Source organism: Schistocerca americana, chromosome 4 (assembly GCF_021461395.2).
Source record: "Schistocerca americana isolate TAMUIC-IGC-003095 chromosome 4, iqSchAmer2.1, whole genome shotgun sequence".
Taxonomy (NCBI): domain Eukaryota; kingdom Metazoa; phylum Arthropoda; class Insecta; order Orthoptera; family Acrididae; genus Schistocerca; species Schistocerca americana.
The window spans coordinates 225346606-225367626 of NC_060122.1; the positions used below are offsets into that span (position 1 = coordinate 225346606).

Here is a 21021-nt window from a genome sequence, read left to right on the forward strand (position 1 = left end):
GTGTGATGCTCAATAGTTGCATTGCGAATATTATGAAGTGTGCCACAGTAATTCATTTACAATGTGTGTTGCTGTTTGCAATGTGTGCTGCACGTACATCGATTTGAAAACCACGTGGACCACAACAAAACAAATCGTCATCTACTGGAACTTATGTAAACGAATACCATTCTTTCACTTTGTATCCAAATAAATGCAAGAACTTTAGGATGTTTCTACTAATGAAACAACTTAGAAAGTGACACTAAATATTCATATGTTGTTATGCAGCGTAGGAGCAGACAATATGCTGTTGATCAAAACATCTATGTAACTGAAAATATTAGCCATCTAAACACGGGCATGGTAGCCCGAAACCGGTTATGACAAAAAAAATGGTTCAAATGGCTCTGAGCACTATGGGACTTAACATCTGAGGTCATCAGTCCCCTAGAACTTAGAACTACTTAAACCTAACTAACCTAAGGACATCACACACATCCATACCCGAGGCAGGATTCGAACCTGCGACCGTAGCAGTCGCGCGGTTCCGGACTGAAGCGCTTAGAACCGCTCGGCCACCGCGGTCGGCCCGGTTATGACACTAAAATAAAACATTTAAAAAGTATTTATGGCTGGTGGCGTCATTCACCCACTGACTTTAATAATTTAAGCTGGTTTATGCTCACTGGTGCAAAAACGTGAGTTCCATTCCCTTCTTGAAACTCTTAGAGGTCAGTCTTTCTTTTTTTATCTCGGCCGTGTTCTTCCTCAGGTCTCAAGCTATCTCTATACCGAATTCCATCGAAAATCGAAATCAGTTCAGTTGTGAAAACTAACGGCCAGAACTGCTTTCAGATTTATGACACTGATATGGGTTGTGGATTTAAAGAAAAAGAACCTAATACTGCACGTGCCATTGTGTTTCTCTGTTTCTCAAATTATTTCTTATGTCATAAATATGAATGGACTGCAACAGAACATATACATACTGGATATGGAACTTATGAAGATAAGAGTAGAAGAGATTAATCAGATTTTTGTGAAAGTTTATTATAAATTATGAAATATCTTTAAATATTTTGCAGACCACTTGGAAAATTGATTGAATCTGTTTCACGACTGTCGTTAAGTATATGTGTCCCAGATTTATATCTGTTGATAAAAATTTCTAGTTCTTCATACAGCAACATCTTGCGTTCTTCGTTTTATGTATGCAGTATCTTAATGTTGTTTTGTGCACTGACGGATTGATGTCCTGTGTTTTTATATGGGAGGCTACTGGACATTTGTGTTCTGTGTTCTATCGAAAGGCGCTGATGTATTCTATATATGTAGTGTAAAAATTATTGCCTGTTTGACCTACGTATTGATCTAGGCATTGACTACTTACGGTTATACAGGGTGGTCCATTGATAGTGACCGGGCCAAATATCTCACGAAATAAGCATGAAACGAAAAAACTACAAAGAACGAAACTCGTCTAGCTTGAAGGGGGAAACCAGATGGCTCTATGGTTGGCCCGCTAGATGGCGCTGCCATAGGTCAAACGGATATCAACTGCGTTTTTTAAAATAGGAACCTCCATTTTTTATTACATATTCGTGTAGTACGTAAAGAAATATGAATGATTTACTTGGACCACTTTTTTCGTTTTGTGATAGATGGCGCTGTAGCAGGCATAAACGTGTAAGTACGTGGTATCACGTAACATTCCGCCAGTGCGGACGGTTTTTGCTACGTGATACATTACCCGTGTTAAAATGGACCGTTTACAAATTGCGGAAAAGGTCGATATGGTGTTGATGTATGGCTATTGTGATCAAAATGCCCAACGGGCGTGTGGTATGTATGCTGCTCGGTATCCTGGACGACATCATCCAAGTGTCTGGACCGTTCGCCGGATAGTTACGTTATTTAAGGAAACAGGAAGTGTTCAGCCACATGTGAAACGTCAACCACGACCTGCAACGAATGATGATGCCCAAGAAGGTGTTTTGGCTGCTGTCGCGGCTAATCCGCACATCAGTAGCAGACAAATTGCGCGAGAATCGGGAATCTCAAAAACGTTGGTATTGAGAATGCTACTTCAACATCGATTGCACACGTACCATATTTCTATGCACCAGGAATTGCATGGCGACGACTTTGAACGTCGTGTACAGTTCTGCCCCTGGGCACAAGAGAAATTACGGGATGATGACAGATTTTTTGCACGCGTTCTATTTAGCGACGAAGCATCATTCACCGACAGCGGTAATGTAAACCGGCATAATATGCACTCTTGGCCAACGGAAAATCCACGATGGCTGCGACAAGTGGAACATCAGCGACCTTGGCGGGTTAATGTATGGTGCGGCATTATGGGAGGAAGGATAATTGGCCTCTATTTTATCAATGGGAATTTAAATGGTGCAATGTATGCTGATTTCCTACGTAATGTTCTACCGATGTTACTACAAGACGTTTCACTGCATGACAAAATGGCGATGTACTTCCAACATGATGGATGTCCGGCACATAGCTCGCGTCGGTTGAAGCGGTATTGAATAGCATATTTCATGACAGGTGGATTGGTCATCGAAGCACCATACCATGTCCCGCACGTTCACCGGATCTGACGTCTCCGGATTTATTTCTGTGGGGAAAGTTGAAAGATATTTGCTATCGTGATCCACCGACAACGCCTGACAACATGCATCAGCGCCTTGTCAATGCATGTGCGAACATTACGGAAGGCGAACTACTCGCTGTTGAGAGAAATGTCGTTACACGTATTGCCAAATGCATTGAGGTTGACGGACATCATTTTGAGCATTTATATCATTAAAGTGGTATTTACAGGTAATCACGCTGTAAAAGCATGCGTTCTCAGAAATGATAAGTTCACAAAGGTACATGTATCACATTGGAAGAACGGAAATACAATGTTCAAACGTTCCTACGTTCTGTATTTTAATTTAAAAACCTACTTGTTACCAACTGTTCGCCTAAAATTGTGAGCCATATGTCTGTGACTATTACAGCGCCATCTATCACAAAGCGAAAAAAGTGGTCCAACTAAAACATTCATATTTCTTTACGCACTACACGAACATGTAAAAAAAAAAGGGGGTTCCTGTTTTAAAAAACGCAGTTGATATCCGTTTGACCTATGGCAGCGCCATCTAGCGGGACAACCACAGCGCCATCTGGTTTCCCCCTTCAAGCTAGAAAAGTTTCGTTCTTTGTAACTTTTTCGTTTGACGCTTATTTCGTGAGGTATTTGGCCCGGTCACGATGAATGGACCACCCTGTATATATGACAGGGGATTAAAATTTATCTTGGATGCTTTTTTTAGGTAAAGGGGTAGATTACGTATGTTATCACGGAATTCGTTTCAGCCACAGTGCAGTCTTTGTGCTACATGTACGTTAGTACAGTTACCCAATCTGGTAAGGCTATCGCGACCCACAAAGCTAATTGAAATTGCAGATGTAGTTGTCAGTGGAACGACAAGCGAGCACAGAGGCGCTTTCGTGCGGCCCTGCGGGGGCTGAAGTATATTGTAGTCGCAGCGTGTTGATCGTCGTCGGAGGAGGTCAGGCTCGATCGGCCGTTGTCGGTCCGGGGTCGTAGCAGTAAATCCGGGAGCCGTCTAGGGCCGGATCATTTAAGAGGCCCCGGCTGTACGACAGAGGGGCCTTAATGTATGCGGAGGGCGGCGTTTATGGCCGACGGCCTCCTCTTCGCCCGCCAGTATTGGCGGCCCGGGACAAACACGGAGCGCGCTTAACTGCCGCCTGAGGACATCACAGGGCGACCCGGGACCAAGGGCTGCGCGACACGGCCCGGAGCGGAGCGCTTACAGCTTGTTCCGCTGTAGCGGGCGGCACCCGGCACACTCGTCGCTTTATTGCTCTCCCAATCCCGCTGAAAGCACCCAGTCTTCACTACGTAGGCACAAGTGCGGCGCGAGAAGAGGGCGGACGAATTTGTGACGCAAAAGTGTGTCAGCTGCGCTGGTGGTAGTGAGATTTTCTGTATTTATAGGCCGCGTTATACTCCTCTACAAACTGTTTCAGCCACCGAAGTTTCGATCCTTCTGCTGGGATCTTCTTCAGGATTCTGTTTCGTCCCTGGATCGCAATTACAACTCAAAAGTTCAAAAGTAGCACGTAATTTTTTAACACCATGTACAAGGCTGGAAAAAAATTAGTAGACCTGGAAAAAGGACGTCGATTTTGATCCGATAGCGGAATAAGCTACCTAGGGAATAGGAGGTGTGCTGATAATTTTTTCAACGTCATCCGCCAACTGTGTCTACCCTTTATAGCAGTGATTCCCTACAGGTGGTCCGCGGACCCCAGAGGTCCGCGAGCTGTGCCAGAGGGGTCCGCAAGATGCTATTAGAATAAAAAATACACTACTGGCCGTTTAAATTGCAACACCAAGAAGAAATGCAGATGATAAACGAGTATTCATTGGACAAATATATTATACTAGAACTGACATGTGATTACATTTTTCGCCGGCCGAATTGGCCGTACGGTTCTAGGCGCTGCAGTCTGGAACCGCGAGACCAATACGGTCGCAGGTTCGAATCCTGCCTCGGGCATGGATGTGTGTGAAGTCCTTAGGTTAGTTAGATTTAACTAGTTCTAAGTTCTTGGGGACTAATGACTTCAGAAGTTGAGTCCCATAGTGCTCAAGCCATTTGAACCATTTTTGATTACATTTTCACGCAATTTGGGTGCATAGATCCTGAGAAATCAGCACCCAGAACAACCACCTTTGGCCGTAATAACGGCCTTGACACGCCTGGGCATTGAGTCAAACAGAGCTTGGATGGCGTGTACAGGTACAGCTGCCCATGCAGCTTCAACACGATACCACAGTTCATCAAGTGTAGTGACTGGGGTATTGTGACGAGCCAGTTGCTCGGCCACGATTGGCGAGATATTTTCAGTTGGTGAGAGACCTGTAGAATGTGCTGGCCAGGGCAGCAGTCGAACATTTTCCGTATCCAGAAAGGCCCGTACAGGACCTGCAACATGCGGTCGTGCATTATCCTGCTGAAATGTAGGATTTCGCAGGGATCGAATGAAGGGTAGAGCCACTGGTCGTAATTATGAAATGTAACGTCCACTGTTCACAGTGCCGTCAATGCGGACAAGAGGTGACCGAGACGTGTAACCAGTGGCACCCCATACCATCACGCCGGGTGATACGCCAGTATGGAGATGTCGAATACAGGCTTCCAATGTGCGTTCACAGCGATGTCGCCAAACACGGATGCGGCCATCATGATGCTGTAAACAGAACCTGGATTCATCCGACAAAACGACGTTTTGCCATTCGTGCACCCAGGTTCGTCGTTGAGTACACCATCGCAATCGCTCCTGTCTGAGATGCAGCGTCAAGGGTAACCGCAGCCATGGTCTCCGAGCTGATAGTCCATGCCGCTGCAAACGTCGTCGTTACTGTTCGTGCAGATGGTTGTTGTCTCGCAAACGTCCCCGTCTGTTGACTCAGGGATCGAGACGTGGCTGCACGATCCGTTACAGCCATGCGGATACGATGGCTGTCATCTCGACTGTTAGTGATACGAGGCCGTTGGGATCCAGCACGGCGTTCCGTATTACCCCCCTGAACCCACCGATTCCATATTCTGCTAACAGTCATTGGATCTCGACCAACGCGAGCAGCAATGTCGCGATACGATAAACCGCAAACGCGATAGGCTACAATCCGACCTTTATCAAAGTCGGAAACGTGGTGGTACGAATTTCTCCTCCTTACACGAGGTATCACAACAGCGTTTCACCAGGCAACGCCGATCAACTGCTGTTTGTGTATGAGAAATCGGTTGGAAACTTTACTCATGTCAGCGCGTTGTAGGTGTCGCCACCGGCGCCAACCTTGTGTAAATGCTCTGAAAAGCTAATCATTTGCATATCACAGCATCTTCTTCCTGTCGGTTAAATTTCGCGTCTGTAGCACGTCATCTCCGTGGTGTAGCAATTTTAATGGCCAGTAGTGTATATTAAATATATTTTGTATGATAACAGATTTTTTTGTTTTGGCCGCTTCCTGCATGAGGAGAGCTTTGGCAAACGCTAACTTCTGCGTCTAGCTTCTTCCTAGAGCCAACTGACACTAGCACACTCCAGCGCGAAGCTAGAATTAGATAGAGGCAAATAGCTCTGCTGTATGCCGTTATACAGCGCGCGCTGCCTCTTTCCAGCTGACAACTGACGGTCACTTTGCGTAGAAACTCGCATTTCAGACGACAATCGGCCATTGTTAATTTATTGCCCGTACTTTCACAGACCGTGTTGCTTACATACGATATTCTGTATTAAAACAGTAGTGTTTGTAAAGCGTTGTTTTTCGCGGAAGCTACGGTTCGCGTGGTTAAAAATTGACCGTTTGTTAAAAAGTTGAACTCGTCTCATTAAGAACTGAAAATTAAAACTAACTATAATGATGGAGTACTCTGTTGTAACTGTATTTTTTCAAATAAATATTACCTTGTATGAAATTAGTGTTTTCTTATTTTCTACACATGTCTACTCAGTGCATTGTCAAGTGTAGTACACTTGAAAGACCAATACAGTCAGTTTTAATTTTTTCCCTGTCATTTTCAGTTCATACTCAATTTTTATTTTTTAAGGGGGTTTGTTATTCTAAATAGCCAGATTTGAAGACAAAGATTTTGAGCAATAATCAAAAATTTAACAATGATGGCTAAATTGAAAAAGTTTTAAGCTCAATATTTTTCAATAACGAGTATGTCAATGTTTTTTCTAAGTACCAAAAATAGAAAACGTATAAAAAGACTCTTAATTTGGTTTTTTTGGGTACTTGATACTGTGATATAACAAGGTACCAATCATGCTCGATGACGGGGTCCTCGAGAAAATTTTGTTGGGAACCCCTGCTTTATAGGCAACACTCACAGCCAGAAGGCAACCATGCAACAGAGACGCAAAAAATGCCTCCGACAGCCAACTGAGCGAGTTTGAAAAGCGTCAAATTGTGGCCTTCAGAGTGGCAAGATGGTCCTTCCGGAGAACTGCCAAAGAAGTTGGACGTGCTGCGTCAGTTGTGTAACGGTTCTGGTTTCAGTGGTCACGTGAACATTCCCACACCCGTAGACATTCTCCACGCAGCACAGACTACCTCCATGGATACTGGTATAGTAAGAGCAGCAGTGGCAGACCGTGCAGCTACCACAGCACAATAAGAAGGCTTGTGTGTCAACACGAACTTCTGTGAACCGGTTATTAGCAGTGGATTAAGGGCACGCACACCTTTAGCCCGTCATCCACTCACGCCGCAGCATCGACGTGCAGTCCTCGAGTGGTGCCGTCAGAGAATTACTTGGAAGATGGAATGGCGCGCCGTGGTCTTCAGCGATGAAAGCACACTCTGCCTGCAAGGAAGTGATGGTCGTTTGCGCCCACGACATAGACGTGGTGAGCACTGTTTCGGAGAGTGTGTTCGTCGAAGACACAGTGGCTCCACTCCAGCCCTTCTGGTCTGGGGTGCGAAAACCTACAACTCTCGTTCACGTTTGGCGTTTCTAGAGGGACGTCAACCAGCGCTCGGTACGGGCAGAATGTTGTTAAACCCGTTCTTTTTCCGTTCTTGCAAGAGGAAGGTGATGCCTTGTTCCAACAGGATAATGCTCGCCCTCACACTGCCAGTGAAACTCAACGTGCTCTGCAAGACATGCAGCAACTTCCCTGGCCAGCATAATCTCCGAACTTGTCTCCAATGTGTGTATGATAGGATGAAAGTGGCTCGTGCGACTCGTCGGCCAGCAACTCTTACAGAATTTCGTGAACAGGTCGAGTAGCCGTGACATAACGTAGCCCAGGACGGTATTCGCCATCTACACGATCGACTGAAAGCCACAGCCAGCGCCTACAATGCCGCCCGTGGAGACTACACCACGTACTTATACGGGTTTCAGCATGGGTTGATACGTGGTACCTCAGAACGCTTATGCTATTGATTTTTAAGGGGGGTAGGACTTCAAACGGGCCAACATGGAGCAGGAGAGGCACCACAGGACATTTTAACGTCCACTGTCTATACTTTTACAAACAAATTCATAAAACTTTGTCAGCATGATCAGAAAGGATTCAGGATTCACACTCTTGGCAGTGGAAGTTCAAAAACGTAACAATTTTGTTTTTTTTATGTTTGAAATTTCATCATTTTTTCACTTACTATTGGCTGCATTTGTTACTATAGGTACACTTTTCTTCATAAATAGGAGAGATTATTCGACGAATTTTGCACAGCGTACAAACCATACTTACAGGGGTATGAAACACTAGAATTTCTTTAGTTTACGGAAAAATGAATGAGTTGTTATATTTTAAACTTCATGTTTAGAAAAAACTCAAATTCTACAGTTTATTATCTGAATTTTTACCGCAGTTTTTAATAGATTGGAAAATTCTGTAGTTTCATACATCTGCGAGTATGGTTTGTGTGCTGTGTAAAATTCATCGAAGAATCTCCTTTACTTATGAAGAAAAGTGTACCTATAGCAACACATGCTGGCAATAGTAAGTGAAAAAATGATGAAATTTGACATGTAAAAAAAAATTATTTTGTTATGTTTTCCAACTCCCACTGGTACGAGTGTGAACCCTGAATCCTTTCTGGTCATGCTGACAAAGTTTTATGAATTTATTTGTAAAAGGATAGACAGTAGGAATTAAAATGTCCTGTGGTGCCTCTCCTGCTCCAAATCGGCCCGTCTGACGTCCTACCCCCCTTAAACGTAATCATTTCATGCGGTCCATATGCGCTGTTGCAACAATAAATCCTGAGTGAATTGGAAAGCTCTACAACGGTGTACTAACTATTCTCTCCGGAAGCGTAGTTTGAAACTGAGGGCTACCCAAAATCGACTTGTAGCAGTCCACGTTTTGAGCTAAGTCTCTGTGATCACGTCACAGAAGATAGGACCACAGACTGTTCCTTGAGGGTAGTGACTTCTGCCATTTGAGGGGTCGTCCATTTTGCCATATCATGTATTGTCCTTGACAGATAAGTAAATACATCTTTGAAGTTTTAAATTTGGGATGTCGATCATTAGACCACTTTTTTCATTCATTGTTCTTCTAACTGGTTCGATGCAGCCTGCTACGAATCCCTCTCTTATGCCAACCTCTTCATCCCAGAGTGCCATTCGTACCAAACGTCCTTCATTTTCTGTTGGATGTATTCCAATCTATACCTTCCCTTACAGTTCATACCATCTACAGGTGCGTCTAGCATCATGGAAGTTGTCCCTCATGTCTTAACATATGCCTTATCATCGTGCTCCTTGTTCTTGTCAGAGTTTACCATATGTTCATTTCTTCGCCGATACTACGGAGCACTTCCTCATTCCTTGTTTTATCAGTCCACTTAATTTTCAACATCCTTTTGTAGAACCACGTCTCAAAGGCTTAGGTTCTCTTCTTTTCCGAGTTTTCTCGAAGTCCACGTTTTATTACAATTCTGTGCTCCAAACGTAGATTCTCAGAAATTTCTTCCTCAGATTAAGATCGACATTTGATAATAGCAGACTTCTCTTGGACAGGAATGTCCACTTTGCTAATGCTAGTTTGCTTCTTGTGTGTTCCTTGCTTCGTCCGTCCTACTTTATTTTTCTCCCAAGATAGCAGAATTCCTCAACGTCGTCTATTTCGTATTCACCAGTTTTGATGTAATATTTATCGCTAATCTCATTTCTGCTACTTCTCATTTCTTCCGTCTTTCTTCAATTTACTCTCAATCTATATTCCGTACTCGTTAGACTGTTCATTTCTTGGTAATGTCACGTGGCCGTCCGGAGCCAGCTCTTCTTGCGTCTCTCTGTAGTACCAGCTGCTGCTCAAATTGCTACTGCAGATGCAGTGCAATGCACCAGAGATAGAAGCTCAACACAGTGGTCTTCTTGCGACCGAACATTCTCATGACCAACGCCGCCAGCAATCACGTACAGTGGCTACATTCCTGCCAAGCCTTAGTGCACTATCCCAGAAGGAACATCAAATTTCCCGTAGCCCTATTACATGCCTCGTTGAAACCCAGTGAGGTGTTGAAAATAATGTCTTTGTCGTCTTAGTTACGTCTCAAATGTAACTAATGCTAACGACCGTTACAGAGTACATATGAAGCAAAACTAATTTTCTTCGTCGTAGTGGGCTACTAGCGCTACACGTATGCTAATGACACGAAATTTGAATAGCCATCATCTGTCAGATGTAGAAACACGCCTGTCAACTTTCGTTTGAGTGTCTCAACTCTTTCTTGGTGTTACTATTTTTTACGTCAGTATATGTTAAAAAATTCCTCATTTTCTGAAAAGCTTTTCTTGCTGTTCCCACGCTGCGTCTTATATCGTCTCCCCTCCGGCTATCGTCACTTATTTTGGTGCCGAAGTAACAAAACCCATATATTGTTTTAGTGTTTATATTCTAATCTTATAAATATACTTTTCCTTCCACAGTGATGAATATCCCAAGGACGTATATCACCCCATAAAATCAAAAATAATTATACATATTTACTAAAGAAGAGTTAAGTTAATGTTCCTTCGACAGGTCGTAAGCGAAACGGTCGTCTTTCTTGAGGCATATCAAAATTTCTGTTGTGTGCTTCTCACAGTGGAAATTGTTATCAAATTGTAATCCCAAGAATCTGTCACTGTCAACCTCATCTGTCTGCTTCTCTTCACCGTTTGTATATGTGCTGGATAGAACCCTCTTGCAAGCTATGACGAGCATGTTGTGTGTCTTTTCGAAGTCTGACACACTTCATTACTATCCCTGAATATATAACTAACAACTTTTTCTAAAGCTGTGCTTGATTAACTCTTTATCGCAAATCTGGGATCATCTACGAACAAAACAAACTTAATTTCAGGTAATGTAACTTAACTGATGCTTGTAAGAAAAAGTAAGACCCTTAAGATGGAACCTTATTTGCCGGCTGAATGACGTCTGTCACCTCAGTTTTGGACTCTTTCCTGTTGACATCCTTTGTTTCCTGTTAGACAGATATGGTTTGAATCATTGCAGAGAAATTCTAGTGAGAACTGTGGAGAGCGCCAGCTGTGTCGATCGTTATACCACATGCTTACGACACATTTGTAAGAAATACATACACCCTTAATCACAAATGAGATAACTAGGAATTTCCCTCCACAAGTCACGAATCTACGAGAATTAGTTGAAGAAAACCTGTATTGGGCAGGAAGGTATTTGCATCTCTTCGTACCCTACAAAAATAGAAAAAGTTCTTCCCTTGGGATCCGAAAAGGAAACTTGTACAAACGCCTGTACTTCAGATTTTTTACTACTGCGATGTTATTCTGCAAGGTCTTTCTCAGCAAGGCTCACGGTGTCTGCTGCTGGTGACGAACGACTGGATACGATATACACGTACCTGTGACGTTAATCATTGTGATTCTGTTTCACCACCTTACGCACAGACATACTGCCTAAGTACAGACAAACACAGAGACTTCCATACACTCTGTCTCGTCTTATCAATGTGTACACTCATATCTGTATCGTCTTATCAACACAGCTGAAACACACGTTCTCAACAAAGTAAAATCCCAAACATCCAAGTTCATCACTTGACCGCCTGCCTTAGATTATGTTGCTTCACGCACGACTTGTGAATGATCTTCCTCACTACATCAAGGAACTATACCTGTCAGCTTTAATAGTCAGTTAATGACTTATCTACTAAAACAATAACAATATATGCCTTCGCTCGGAACTCAGCCTTTACCCCACCAGACATTCTGCATTTCCCAAAGTCTTTAACTGGTGCATTTTATCTGCATTTCTCATATTTATAACCCGTTATTTTATAAAACCTCACTTTTGTACAACCATAAAAACAATTATTATTATTATTATTATTATTATTATTATTATTAGCTAGTATTATTTCTATTAGTTATAAATCAATTACGTTTTATAAATGGCATTAGATGTACTGAAGTCTTTTTTAAAGTCATCTTTTTACTTCTATTACTACCATTGTGTTACTGTTGACCATATTATAATCATCATTCATTAAGTAACTGTGATGAAAAATTCATTCTATGCGATAAAATCTTGTGCGATATAAAAATCCCTGATCTGATGTCGTTAAATCAGTAGAAAAGTAAGGAATGCTCCACTTTTGCAGGCACCTGGACAACAACAGGCTGACCTGCTTGGACGAGACGGCCATCCGTGGTTTCAGCGAGCTCGAGATGCTGTGAGTACACCCGCAACATAGTTCAAATTGTTCGTGTTTCACTCCTAACAAGCCGGTCTTTCCAACGAAATGTACGAAACCAGAACTGTAATTCCAATTTTGTGAGCGGTAGGAGCGAGAAAATAACTCTTTCAGGTACGTTCTTGACACCTAGCGATATCATCTGATATCTAAAAAAGGACGACTGATTGCTTCACACTATAAGTTATAAAACATGTTTTGGCCTAGTCATCCAATTGCAAATAAAAACAAGATTTTTTTTACAAACAACCAGTTTTTAAATAAAAATTCGTAAGTGGAATAGGAGGAGTTGTCCTGGAGAAATGATTTTACATTATATGTAAAACTTGCTGTGCCACCTGTCAGACGTTTTTATTGGGAAAATGATCAAAAATTTTGTTCCTGCATATTGAACTCCTTTCTTGAGCCCCTCTCTCTCTCTCTCTCTCTCTCTCTCTCTCTCTCTATTCGTTTAGTCGGTTCCGACTCTTCGTGACCCTATGAACCAAATCACGCCACTTTTTCCTGTCTTGCACTTTCTCCCGTAAACCTCCAGGTTGGAACACATTGCTTCTGTGATGCCATCGATCCATCTCATCCTCTGACGTCCTCTTCTTCTAGTTCCTTCAGTCTTCCCCAGCATTAATGTTTTTTCCAGCGAGGCATGCTTTCGCATTGTGTGTCCAAATTAGGTCAGCTTTTGTTTTAACATTAGACCTTCCAGGGAGAAATCTGGTTTTATTTGCTCCAATATTGATCTGTTGGTTCTCTTTGCAGTCCATGGAACTCTAAGAAGTTTCCTCCAACACCACAATTCGAAGGAGTCAATTCTTCGCCGTTCAGCCTTTCTACTGGTCCAGGTCTCACATCCATACATCACAACTGGAAAGACCATAGACCTCACAATACGGATCTTTGTTGCTAGTGTTATATCTCTGGAGCTTATAACCTTGTCAAGGTTTGACATCGCCTGTCTACCGAGCAACAGGCGTCTCCGGATTTCATGGCTGCAGTCGCCATCAGCAGAGATCTGGGAACCGAGATAACAGAATGTGGTCACTACCTCCATGGTTTCTCCTGCTATATCCCACGAATTGGTAGGTGTAGTTGCCATAATTTTCGTTTTCTTCTTGAGCCTTTAACAGTTTTAATAATCTGTATATACAGGGTGACAATTATTGAACTATATGAAAAAAAACTTAAATTAGTTACAAACTACGGCGTGCACACACTTTATTCAACATGTAAGCGTCACTACAGATATTCGGATTTAAGCTATGACATGTTCAATATGCGTGACATCATTGGCTATGATGTGGTGCAGATGAATTGCGAAATGCTGCATAATCCGCTGAAGTGTCGGAATATCGATGCTGTCTGTGCCCTCCTGAATGGCTGTTTTCAGCTCAGCAATGGTTTTTTGGTTATTGCTGTACACCTTGTCATTAATACATCCCCACAGAAAGAAGATGCATATGTTCATACCCGGAGAATATGGCCGCCAATCGAGACCCTTTCCAGTGGCCTCTGGGTACCCCAGAGTCAGAATGCGGTCCCCACAGCGTTTCTCGAGGACATCAAGCACTCTCCTGCTTCGATGGAGTCGAGCTCCGTCTTTTGTGAACCACTGTCGAAATCAGGGTCACTTTCGATAATGGAGATGAAGTCATCTTCCAAAGCCTTCATGTACCGTTGATAGTCACTGTGCCATCAAGGAATATCGTACCGATTATACCGTGACTGGACATTAGATACCAAACAGTACCTGTCGAGGGTGAAGAGACATCTCGATCGCGAATTGCGGATACTGAGTCCCCCAAATGTGCCAATTTTGTTTATTGACGAACCCATCTAAATGAAATGGCCGCCAGCAACAAGGCGCGTGCGCATACGCATGCTAATTCTCATCATGCCGCGCGGCCAACCGTGCAGTTTGAACGTCTTAACGCAAACCGTTCAGCAGTTATGATTTTATTTCATATAGTTCAATTGTCACCCTGTATAAAAGGCAAAAGGCAATTTCCTGACTCACTTACTGATTGAATTGTTATCGGCCAAGCTACACCGCTAAGGATAGAAACATGAAATTACGGGAAGTTTGGATCTTATACTGCAGGCATCGTTTAAGAAGGGATTTTTCGAAAATCCGTCCCTAAGGGGGGAAATAGGGGATAAGGGAATTTTGAAGGTAGGTCTACGAAAATTTGATTTGTCGATCAGAAATAGAAAAATACGTGTTTCAGTGTTTCTGGAAATTTAATCCTATAGGGTGAAATAGTGGGTGAAAGCTTTTTAAAAAATACATCACTATTATTGAATTACTATAGTATTTTTAAAGCTACACCTATGAACACTGGTATTTGACTTCTCGGTTACAAATAAAAAAGAGTGTTTCTGTGTTTTTGGACACTGAGCACCTAAAGGGATGAAACATGCGATGAGGTTTTTTAAGAAAATTATTATTAAAGCATTTCTAAAGCTATATCTATGAAAATTTAAATTTGGCTTCTCAGTTAGTAATACGAAAAACGTGTTTCACTGTTTTTGAAAATTCAGTCCATGTGGGGGTGAAAGTTTTTATGGAAATATTTCATTGTGCAAGCATTCTTGAAGCTAAATCTATGAAAATTTGTATTTGGATTCTGAGTTAGAAATAAAGCATATACATGTCACTGTTTTTGGAAGTTCAACCCCTAACGGGGTGAAATATGGGTTAAACGCTTAATGAAAATATTTCTTTGCGAAAGCATTTTTAAAGCTAAATCTTTGAAGATTGGTGTTCGGCTTCTCAGTTAGAGATGAAGAAATACGTGCTTTACTGGTTTTGGAAATACAATCCCTAAGTGGCTGGAACAGGGTCAGACTGATTCACCATATCATTGTCCAAGAAAAAAATAAGTGTTTCACTGTTTGTAGAACTTTAACTGCTAAGGCGTGAAATTGGAGAGGAGATTTTTTATGAAAATATTTTAAAATGGAAGCATTTTAAAGCTAAATCTAAAAAAATTTAAATTAGGCTTCTCAGTTAGAAATAAAAGAATACTTGTTTCTGGAAATTCAAACCCTATGGGAGTGAAACGAGGAATGAAAATTTTAAAAAATTTTTAAAGATAATTTATGAAAATTGGCATTTCAGTTGCCGGTTATATATAATGAAATATTTGTTAAGGGATGAAAGTTACTATGGAACTATCTCTAAAACAACGCAAAAGCTATGATTAGCAGAAACCTTGGACTCCAGCCACCAGAATCGCTTTTTTGTCAGAAGTACATTCGGAAAAGACCACGGTTATATGACCTTAATTAGAGTGAAAAGCTTGAAAGGTGTTGCAATTTGTGAAAAACATAAAAAATCGATAAAACAAAAAGATCTCTGCAGGCCATACAGTCTGCACGAGCGAAGCTTCAGAGGTCATTTTTCCCTGCAGGTGTGAACACCACTCTTCTGCTCAAATTATGATGGATTAACTCACAGAGGAATTAAAGACAATAGCTGCCAGTGGGTATCGATTTATATCAATGGGACCAGTTGAAAATTTGTACTGGATCAGGATTCATACCCGGGTCCTATGCTTACTAGGCAGATGCGCTGATCACTATGCCATCTGGACGCAGTGGTCACCACAACCCTGGCACGACTACCCCCTCCCTCCTCTCAGACCCAATCTCTCAACTTATACCACAGATTACTGACGTAGTCCCCCTGTTCGTTACCCTCATTAATCGCGGCGTCTCCCCACTTCCTGTAAAAGAACTTGGTTCGCATCTCCGCTGAAGGGATCATTGGCCGTCCTCGCCTTAATTTTATGTGTGTTGTAATAAGAAAAAATGTTCATATGGCTCTGAGGACTATGGGACTTAACATCTGAGGTCGTCAGTCCCCTAGAACTTAGAACTACGTAAACCTAACTAACCTAACACACATCCATGCCTGCGGCAGGATTCGAACCTGCGACCGTAGCAGTCGCGCGGTTCCGGACTGAAGTGCGTGTTATAAGTTGGGAATTTCGGCCTGACAGGAGAAGTGCTAGGATAGTCCGTGCACTTATGGTGAGCACTGTGTCTGCATGGCATAGTGGTGACCGCATCTGACTAGTAAGCAAGGGACCCGGGTTAGAATCCCAGTTCTGTAGAAATTGTCAGCTAACCCCATTGATATAAACCAATGCCCACTGGCAGCTAACGTGTGTAAGTAGGCTGTTTCTGTTTTCTTATTGGTAATGCCACGTAGCGCTCTGTAGGAAAATCACTGGCTGTGCTGTGTGCAGTCTGTGGCTAGTTTGCATTGTTGTCTGCCATTGTGTTGGGCAGGTGGATGCGAACAGCGCGTAGCGTTGTGCAGTTGGAGGTGAGCCGCCAGCAGTGGTGGATGTGGGGAGAGAAATGGCGGAGTTTTGAAATTTGTAAGACTGGATGTTATGAACTGCTACGTATATTATGATTTTTCAACACTATTAAGGTAAATACATTGTTTGTTCTCTATTAAAATCTTTCATTTGCTAACTATGCCTATCAGTAGTTAGTGCCTTCCGTAGTTTGAATCTTTTATTTAGCTGGCAGTAGTGGCGCTCGCTATATTGCAGTAGTTCGAGTAACGAAGATTTTTGTGAGGTAAGTGATTTGTGAAAGGTATAGGTTAATGTTAGTCAGGGCCATTCTTTTGTAGGGATTATTGAAAGTCAGATTGCGTTGCGTTAAAAACATTGTGTGTCAGTTTAAGCCCAGTCACGTATATAATTTTTCAAAAGGGGACGTTTCATACGTGTTTAATTTGTGTCTTGATTGATAGTGGCTGCAGGAGAAAACGGTGTCTGTTATTTCGGACATGTCGGAAAAAACAGACACCACATATATTTATGATGGACTATATGCCTTGTCGCAGCGCTGAACAGGTTTCCGTCAGATCACAGAAGTTAAGCGCTGTCGGGATTGGCTAACACGTGGATGGATGACCATTCGAGTCTGCCGAGTGTTGTTGGAAAGTGGTGTTCACTCAGCCCGTGTGAGGCCAATTTATGGGCTATTTGGCTGAGAAGTAGCAGCTCCGGAAACGAAAACTGACAGCAGCTGGAGAGCCGTGTACGCCCAGATGCCTCGGTTCCAGTGACGCCTATTGGCTGAAGATGACACGGCTGTCGGTCGGTACTGTTGGGACTTGCGAGGCGTGTTCGGACGGAGTCTAGTTTCATTTATGACAAATTTCATTAGCGAACATACGTATTGTTGCCGTGCAGTTAAAACACCTAACTCCTTGAAGAGATCTTTGGACTGAAGACAACAACATCGACCTTTTATGATCGTAGCAGTGCATCTCTCAGAATGAGTGTTCCTGAATATCGTGGCAAGATACCGATTCCATCCAGCTGCAAACCACAAACGACATGGAACATTCGTTACATCGGGAAAATGTCGAGAATACGTTCTGTATGTTATTTTCATTAGCACTTTACAATCCTGAAGGAAGTCCCTCAGAGTACTCATAATTGGAAACATTTTGCTGGTAACGACACTTAAGAACGAAATTCGGTTTTGTGTAACGAAAACTGAAATAAATTTTGAGTGAAGGCGGGGTTTACAGGTATTTTGATTTGAATTAGTGGCGTGGCGGTTTTTTTTTATTTTGTTTTAGCAAACACAGACATGTTGTGCGGGGGACACAGCGGCCGTTATATGTGATATACATTCAAACGGGTCGCGTATTACTTGATTTATGTGATTACTTTCTCTCATGAGGCGCGAGCATCCTCGATATTCATCGCCCTGTTGGCAACACGTTAGAGGTTTAAAGCACCGCTCGGCGCCATCATCTACAAAAATAACGTGGCCTGTGGCGGTTTATTTGTTCGTTATATCATTTCGTATGCCCCGTGTGTGCTGGGAATGTTCGCTATTGCGGTCGCCTGCGCCAGTATGCGCCTGCATGAGGACAGGATTTTTCTTCAGCCTGGAGCGGGGGGGGGGGGGGGGGCTGGTCTTTCTCTAGTCCTCCTAAATGGGTAGTGGCCGGAGCCGACATGGCGGACTTACAGGGAAAGTAATTTCACCATGCCGGCTGGTGTTTGTCCTCTGCAGAAAGAGTTCTTGTAGTTATGCCAGAAAGCAGCACCTTGCACAAGCGCTATAAGCAGCAACAGGAAATGGCCAATGAGAGTACGTTCCTGATCCTGATTGGGACTGGCTGTTTGGGAACTTTCCTGTTTTCCTCGGCGAGTGTTTTGAATTAAACAGCGTGGACTGGCTCCATAGAGAGAGGCAGCAGAGCGTGGAGTTGTTAGCGAACTGGAGGCGATCGTGCACAAAAGTGAGGGACTTGGCTAGAGTTAATTGGTATCAATAAATTACATTTGTTCCCGTGCAAATTTGAGTGTTTTGTTTTTGTGTGATTTTTTTTTCCTATTGAATCTGAGTTGAATTCCTGTTTCGTTGTTCTGATCATCGACGGGAGTTGCTTGTTACCAGTTGGAGGCGATGTATGGAATTATTAGAGATGAACATATTCCATTCTTTGCAAAAACAGACATAATGTCTGATGGGATAGCAGCAATCAGTGATTGTGTAATATTACTTATAATCCGTCTTGATTGCAAATTTTTTTTTTATTCATATGACCGGTTTCGGTTCATTTAGAAACATCTTCAGGTCTGATATTTCAGTTACAGGAGTAATCCATCCAAATCCAGCAACTTTCACATGCTGTGTCACATGTGACGGATTATAAGTAACATTATATTCCATTCTGGTGGCCGAATCTCGGAATCTTTCCTCCAAATACAGGGGCTGTAAATAAACTAGTGGCAACATTGACAGAACGCAGTATTTAATGAACGACTGCGTTATTCTCCTTGACTTTAGTCAACCGGAAAGTCTTGTTGCCTTTTGATAAATACCGGGAAGCCGTCCTCTGTTGATGACAGCGGTGGAGTACAGATGCTACGTCAGGAAATCGGCGGCGTCGAAGGCTTCCTACAACTTCGGAAACAGGTCGAAGTCAGAAGAACTCATGTCTGGTGAATACGGAACGTGTTCCAAGACCTCCAAATGCCGCCGATGCGATAAGAATTTGACATTGTTTGCGACTTGACAACGTGGCAACAAAAGTGGGCGTTTGCGTCGCATAGCTGGACGCAGACGTCGCTCCAGAAATCAACAACAGTAGTCACTGCTGACATTTTGTCCCTCAGGCACACGTGTATCAATAACACCCTCGGAGTCGTATGTCACAAACAGCATAAGCTTCACCCGACTGGGTTCCTGTCGAAATTTCTGTGGGCGTAGTGAAACGCCGCGCGGTCTCGGGCTTCCTGTCAAGGTTCGCGCGGCTCCTACCGTCAGAGGTTCGAGTCCTCCCTCGGGCATGGGTGTGTGTGTGTGTTGTCCGCAAGTGTGTGAGCTTGGGGACCGATGACCTCAGCAGTTTGGTCCCATAAGATCTTACCACAAATTTCCAATTTCCGTGGCGAAACTGAGTGATGCAGTTCTCTCGATTGATTCTTTAATCGAGGCGTCGTACCCACGTCTCATCAATGGCAACAATACTCTGCTGAATTGCGTCTCCTTCGTCGCCGTATTTGTGAAGGTGTATGCCAACCAGAGTATACCGGTATTGTTTCTGTACGGCGATGAATCAATGTGGAACACACGGGACGCAGTTTTCCTCATGTTAAGAGATTTCGTTGCTGTGTGCCACACCGACTGATGACTGAGACTAACTTCTACAGATACTAGCCGCGCGGGATTAGCCGAGCGGTCTAGGGCGCTGCAGTCATGGACTGTGCGGCTGGTCCCGGCGGAGGTTTGAGACCTCCCTCGGACATGTGTGTGTGTGTGTGTGTGTGTGTGTGTGTGTTTGTCCTTAGGATTATTTAGGTTAAGTAGTGTGTAAGCTTAGGGACTGATGACCTTAGCAGTTAAGTCCCAGAAGATTTCACACACATTTGAACATTTGAACTACAGGTACCGGAGAGTCCATCGATGGTCTACGTAAATGAGACTATCTTTGATGTCAGTCCGATCTGCGCAGTGCAAACCCAATGTGTCATTCCAACCCGCACAAAACGCCTTGACCCATCCTGCAACCGGCCTAACCGGTAATGCATTCTCGCCACAGGCTTTACGTAATCGTCGTTAACATTCTAATGCATTTTTTCCACGGGCAACCTCGATTTTAATACACGTACACTGATCACCTTTTAGAACTGTTGAATTGACACTCTTCAATTCAACGCCACACAGCAACAATACTTTCAACTGCATGCCCCTCGAATGTACACTATACATCAAGAACAGTGCCACATAACGTCTTCCGTATCCTATTTGCGCTTGCCCGATCTCCTGCCCTTGTAAGAACTGTATTGTCAATACCGTATTTACAACCCCGGCTAGATAACTGCAGGGCTTCCAGTTATTGACTGTGGAGTTGTGGGAGCGTTACACTATCTCAGGGGTCAAAATGAGGCTGTCGACCTTAATTTAAACACATTTTGATAGTGTATCAGAGCGAAGAATTAATCAGGGTCCTCGAATAGACATTTCCTCTTGGTGATTAAGAAGGCGCTTGAGCTGGATTTAATCTTTTTACTATCGGAACGAAGACAGTTTCGTGGCACTAAAAACCACATTCTCAGCTGATATCTGCATAACAATGAATCATGAAAGAATAAATAACCTAATGCACACTGACATAAAAAACTTAAAGAACTTTTAAAAATAGTAAAAAAGTGGAAATTGTACTCACGTAAATGAGCCATAAGAGCTCAGCAGCCAGAAATATG

At 43.0% G+C, this 21021-nt stretch overlaps 1 protein-coding gene across 1 annotated transcript in view; it reads left to right on the plus strand.

Annotated features, from left to right (window-relative positions):
• The window catches only part of LOC124612643 (protein slit), an 814493-nt gene that overhangs the window by 649487 nt on the left and 143985 nt on the right, over nucleotides 1-21021 (plus strand). Inside the window, exon 5 of the mRNA XM_047140944.1 lies at nucleotides 12179-12250. Coding sequence (XP_046996900.1) covers nucleotides 12179-12250 — 72 coding nt within the window. The remainder of the gene's footprint in view (nucleotides 1-12178; nucleotides 12251-21021) is intronic.